General features: G+C 49.1%; 1 protein-coding gene across 9 annotated transcripts in view; it reads right to left on the bottom strand.

The window, feature by feature from the left end:
• The window catches only part of LOC122922900 (natural cytotoxicity triggering receptor 3-like), a 136,906-nt gene extending 131,700 nt beyond the window's left edge, over positions 1 to 5,206 (bottom strand). For 4 of the 9 annotated variants that reach the window (XM_044273670.1, XM_044273668.1, XM_044273669.1 and 1 more), the window contains exons 1-3: positions 4,700 to 5,205; positions 4,449 to 4,544; positions 3,955 to 4,296 (exon numbers count right to left, since the gene is read on the bottom strand). In XM_044273670.1, coding sequence (XP_044129605.1) covers positions 3,955 to 4,296; positions 4,449 to 4,544; positions 4,700 to 4,739 — 478 coding nt within the window. In that variant the 5' untranslated portion in view covers positions 4,740 to 5,205. Of the gene's footprint in view, positions 1 to 3,954; positions 4,297 to 4,448; positions 4,545 to 4,699 lie in introns of all 9 variants that reach the window. The other 5 variants (XM_044273666.1, XM_044273665.1, XM_044273671.1 and 2 more) reach the window with 3 other exon arrangements.
• Positions 5,207 to 6,000: the final 794 nt, after the last annotated feature.

The raw sequence follows: 6,000 nt of genomic DNA on the forward strand, positions 1-6,000 counted from the left end.
TTCCAGGAGGTGGGAGGGTCTGGGAGGGAGGGGCTGCTGCTGATTGGCTGGAATGTGTCTGCTGACTGTGAGGTACAGGGTCAAAGTTTGCTCAATGATGACGTATAGGGGCGGACCGAACATCGCATATGTTCTCCCGCAGCGGCGAACGCAAACAAGCCATGTGTCACGGAAGGTGTACAGAAACTAGAAGACACAAAATGAAGATCCGACTGACTGGATCCAAAACTAAGGAACCAGAGTGTAAGCCCTGTAACAGACCTGGCTCTCTCCCTTACTGCTCAGCCTATGCAAAAATCTCTATGGTAGATGATTGCATATCCTCGTTCCTCGACTGTATGAAACCTGAACACCCTATAATAGTGAGGGGACATGACCACCGGCTCCCTACACTTAATACGGAGGGAGTCAGGGTCACCTAGGATCCAGCAAACAGGAAAACCCAAATGAATGAACAAACTTGTCTGTAGAAGACTCAGTAGTAGCACCCAGCATGCACACACTCCAGGAAGTAGTATAAACCGCAGAGTGATGCAGTATGGGAAGGGATTTAAAGGGATGCAATCAGTACAACTACATGACAGCTGAGAGAGGATAACGAGATGAGAAAACGAAAGCAAAACAAAAGTAACCTCAAGCAGGAGGTTCTAAAGAACGTCTGTCAGAGTGGACGTCTACGAGTGGACTCCGGACACTCATAGCCCACCTTCTCAGGATGGGACCTATGGAAAGCCCTGATGAGACGAATGGCCTTAATGTCCGTCACTGGGACCCACATCCTCTCCTCAGGACCATAACCCTCCCAATGAACGAGGTACTGGAGAGAACCGTGGACAACATGAGAATCCACAATCCTTGAGACCTGAAATTCAAGATTACCATCAACCACAATCGGAGGAGGAGGCAAAGACGAGGGTACAATGGGTTCGACATAAGGTTTTAATAAGGACTTATGAAAAACATTATGGATCTTTCAAGTCTGAGGAAGATCAAGACGGTAGGCAACAGGATTGATTACGGATAAGATTTTGTAAGGCCCAATAAACTTAGGACCCAACTTCCAGGAGGGAACCTTCAATTTGATATTCTTAGTATACAACCACACCAGATCACCAACATTCAGGTCCGGACCAGGCACACGTCTCTTATCAGCCACACGCTTATATCTCTCACTCATGCTCTTAAGATTATCCTGAATCTTTTGCCAAATAGATGACAAAGACGAGGAGAATCTCTCCTCATCAGGTAAACCAGAAGACCCCTCTCCCGAGAAAGTCCCAAACTGCGGATGAAACCCATATGCACCAAAAAATGCTGACTTATCAGAGGACTCCTGACGACGGTTATTTAAAGCAAACTCAGCAAGGGACAAAAAAGAACACCAATCCTCCTGATTCTCCGCCACAAAACAGCGCAGATATGTCTCCAGATTCTGATTGACGCGCTCTGTCTGGCCGTTCGACTGCGGGTGGAAAGCAGAAGAGAATGACAACCGAACCCCCAAGTGAGAACAGAAAGCCTTCCAGATCTGGAAACAAACTGCGTGCCCCTATCAGAGACTATGTCTGAAGGAATACCGTGCAATTTGACAATGTGATCAACAAATGCCTGCGCCAGCGTCTTAGCATTGGGCAAGCCAGGAAAAGGAATGAAATGCACCATTTTGCTAAAACGGTCCACCACCACCAGAATCACAGTCTTCCCCGAGGAACGAGGCAGGTCCGTTATGAAGTCCATGGACAGATGTGTCCAAGGACGGGAAGGAATGGGTAAGGGAAGGAGAGGACCTGATGGCCGTGAATGAGGGACTTTGGCACGAGCGCAGGTCTCGCAGGCTGCCACAAAACCCTCAACCGACTTACGAAGCGCAGGCCACCAGAATCTCTGAGCGATGAGATCCAGTGTGGCTCTTACCCCCGGGTGCCCAGCAAGGACCGTATCGTGGTGTTCCTTAAAAATCTTGTGTCTTAAAGCGAGAGGCACAAACAACCTCCCAGGAGGACAAAGATCAGGAGCCTCTGACTGGGCTGCCTGCACCTCTGCCTCCAATTCAGGAAAAAGAGCAGAGACCACCACACCTTCAGCCAAAATGGGACCCGGGTCTTCAAAATTCCCGCCTCCCGGAAAACAACGTGACAGGGCATCTGCCTTCACATTCTTAACTCCAGGGCGGAACGTGACAACAAAATTAAACCTAGAAAAGAACAACGACCATCTGGCCTGTCTCGGGTTCAGACGCTTGGCTGACTCCAAGTAGGCCAGATTTTTATGGTCGGTAAACACGGTAATAGGGTGTCTGGCTCCCTCTAGCCAATGGCGCCATTCTTCAAAAGCTAACTTGATGGCCAACAACTCCCTATCTCCCACATCGTAATTTCTCTCTGCGGATGAGAGTTTCTTCGAGAAAAAGGCACACGGTCGCCATTTGGCAGGAGAGGGACCCTGAGACAAGACCGCACCCACACCCACCTCAGAAGCGTCCACCTCAACTATGAAGGGCAGAGAGATATTAGGTTGTACCAAGATGGGAGCGGAAGCAAAACTCTCCTTGATACTAGAAAAGGCCTTACGCGCCTCTACCGACCAAGAAGAAAAATCTACCCCCTTTCTGGTCATATCAGTGAGTGGTTTAACAACAGAGGAATAATTCAAAATAAACTTCCTGTAATAATTGGCAAAACCCAAAAAACGCATCAGCGCCTTCTGATTCTCAGGAAGCTCCCACTCAAGCACAGCGCGGATCTTCTCGGGGTCCATGCGAAAACCAGAAGCGGAGAGAAGAAACCACAGAAATTGAATTTCTGGAACCGCAAACACACATTTTTCCAGTTTAGCGTACAATTTATTCTCCCGCAGGATGAGCAAGACCTGACTCTCTCCCTTACTGCTCAGCCTATGCAAAAATCTCTATGGTAGATAATTGCATATCCTCGTTCCTCGACTGTATGAAACCTGAACACCCTATAATAGTGAGGGGACACGACCACCGGCTCCCTACACTTAATACGGAGGGAGTCAGGGTCACCTAGGATCCAGCAAACAGGAAAACCCAAATGAATGAACAAACTTATCTGTAGAAGACTCAGTAGTAGCATCCAGCATGCACACACTCCAGGAAGTAGTATAAACCGTAAAGTGATGCAGTATGGGAAGGGATTTAAAGGGATGCAATCAGTGCAACTACATGACAGCTGAGAGAGGATAACGAGATGAGAAAACGAAAGCAAAACAAAAGGAACCTCAAGCAGGAGGATCTAAAGAACGTCTGTCAGAGCTTCTCAGATGTCTGGTGGTGACACCATGTTCGCCGGGTACCCGGCGAATAGTTCGGGACATCTCTAATGATCTATACAATGTATCCACTATGACATCATCAAACATCGCCTATAAAGGGCATACACTATGGCATCATCAAACATCGTCTATGGAGCATGTCCACTATGACATCATCAAACATCGCCTATACAGGGCATACACTATGACATCATCAAACATTGTCTATGGAGCATGTCCACTATGACATCATCAAACATCGCCTATACAGGGCATACACTATGGCATCATCAAAAATCGTCTATGGAGCATGTCCACTATGGCATCATCAAACATCGTCTATGGAGCATGTCCACTATGACATTATGAGACATCGTCTATACAGTGTATCCACTATGACATCATCAAACATTGTCTATGGAGCATGTCCACTATGACATCATCAAACATCGCCTATACAGGGCATACACTATGGCATCATCAAACATCGTCTATGGAGCATGTCCACTATGACATTATGAGACATCGTCTATACAGTGTATCCACTATGACATCATAAAAGATTGTCCATACAGCGTATCCACTATTACATCATGACATCATCAATTATCATCTATTGAGCGTATCCCCTATGATATCACAATATACTTTCTATCGAGATGGATGATGGTTGTTGCTCACCTGTCACATTGAGCAGGGTCCCGGCTCCAGATCCAGATATTGTTTCACCTTCTAGAAAACTGACTGCACAGAAATAACTGCCAGCGTCTGAATCAAGCACGTTGTGTATGGTGATATGGGCATCTCTGTTACTGATGAATTGTTCTGTATCTGCTCTGGAGATCCGACCGGTGAAGTCCTTACTGCTGTCAGACACCTCCGGCCCAGTCTTCACCAGGTGTCTGTACCACGTGAAGGACCCAATAGTTGCCTCCTCTACTCCAGAGACATTGTAGGTACACGGCAAGGTGACATCGCTCCCCGGGGTGGCATGGACCTCAGGGGTCTGGTACACCTGGATCTCTGCGGAGGGAAACTCTGATATAAAGAGTGTGCAAACTGGGAGACATGAGACAGACAGACAGACATGAGACAGACAGACAGACATGAGACAGACAGACAGATAGGAGATAGATAGATGAATAGATAGGAGATAGATAGATATAATCTCTCACTTGTCCCATTGAGCAGGGTCCTGGCATACGGTAAGTTGACATGGCTGCCCGGGTTGGTATGTAGCTCCCGCTTCTGGGTCTCCTGGGAGAGGACTCCTGAGATACGGAGACATCACACGTTAGATTCTGAATTCAGATCATTAGCAGAGAGAAAAGGAAGGAAAGAATCCTCTGAATCTGCTGAGTGCAGAAGAAAATCCCTCTGGGTCCTAGAAGTAATGGCCTCTGACCGCATCTACAGACATGCTCACCCTTCAGAGCTCCCAGGATAAGCACCAGCTTGTGTGCCATGGCTGTGCGCTGAGCCTCTGCTGGTGCAGCCTCTGAACTGGAAGCAGCTTCTAAACATGCACCCTCTGTATAGGAAGCAGCCTCTGCTGGTGCACCCTCTGTACTGGAAGCAGCCTCTGCTGGTGCACCCTCTGTATAAGAAGCAGGCTCTGCTGGTGCACCCTCTGTATAGGAAGCAGCCTCTGCTGGTGCACGCTCTATAGGAAGTAGCCTCTGTGCTAGTGCACACTCTGTATAGGAAGCAGCCAATGCTGGTGCACCCTCTGTATAGGAAGCAGCCTCTGCTGGTGCACCCTCTGTATAGGAAGCAGCCTCTGCTGGTGCACGCTCTATAGGAAGTAGCCTCTGTGCTAGTGCACACTCTGTATAGGAAGCAGCCAATGCTGGTGCACCCTCTGTACTGGAAACAGCCTCTGCTGGTGCACCCTCTGTATAGGAAGCAGCCTCTGCTGGTGCACCCTCTATAGGAAGCAGCCTAAGCTGGTGCACCCTCCGTATAGGAAGCAGTCTCTGCTGGTGCACCCTCTGTACTGGAAACAGCCTCTGCTGGTGCACCCTCTGTATAGGAAGCAGCCTCTGCTGGTGCACCCTCTATAGGAAGCAGCCTAAGCTGGTGCACCCTCCGTATAGGAAGCAGCCTCTGCTGGTGCACCCTCTGTATAGGAAGCAGCCTCTGCTGGTGCACCCTCTGTATAGGAAGCAGCCTCTGCTGGTGCACCCTCTGTATAGGAAGCAGCCTAAGCTGGTGCACCCTCTGTACTGGAAGCAGCCTCTGCTGGTGCACCCTCTGTACTGGAAACAGCCTCTGCTGGTGCACCCTCTGAATAGGAAGCAGCCTCTGCTGGTGCACCCTCTGTATAGGAAGCAGCTTCTGCTGGTGCACCCTCTGTACTGAAAACAGCCTCTGCTGGTGCACCCTCTGTATAGGAAGCAGCATCTGCTGGTGCACCCTCCATATAGGAAGCAGACTCTGCTGGTGCACCCTCTGTACTGGAAACAGCCTCTGCTCGTGCACACTCTGTATAAAAAGCAGTCTCTGCTGGTGCAGCCTCTGTATAGGAAGCAGCCTCTGCTGGTGCATTCTCTGTACTGGAAATATCCTCTGCTCGTGCACACTCTGTATAAGAAGCAGCCTCTGCTGGTGCACCCTCTGTATAGGAAGCAGCCTCTGCTGGAGCACCCTCTGTACTGGAAACAGCCTCTGCTGGTGCACCCTCTGTATGGTAAGCAGCCTCTGCTGGTGCACCCTCTGTATAGGAAG

This window comes from Bufo gargarizans, unplaced genomic scaffold, assembly GCF_014858855.1.
Source record: "Bufo gargarizans isolate SCDJY-AF-19 unplaced genomic scaffold, ASM1485885v1 original_scaffold_1028_pilon, whole genome shotgun sequence".
Classification (NCBI taxonomy): Eukaryota; Metazoa; Chordata; class Amphibia; order Anura; family Bufonidae; genus Bufo; species Bufo gargarizans.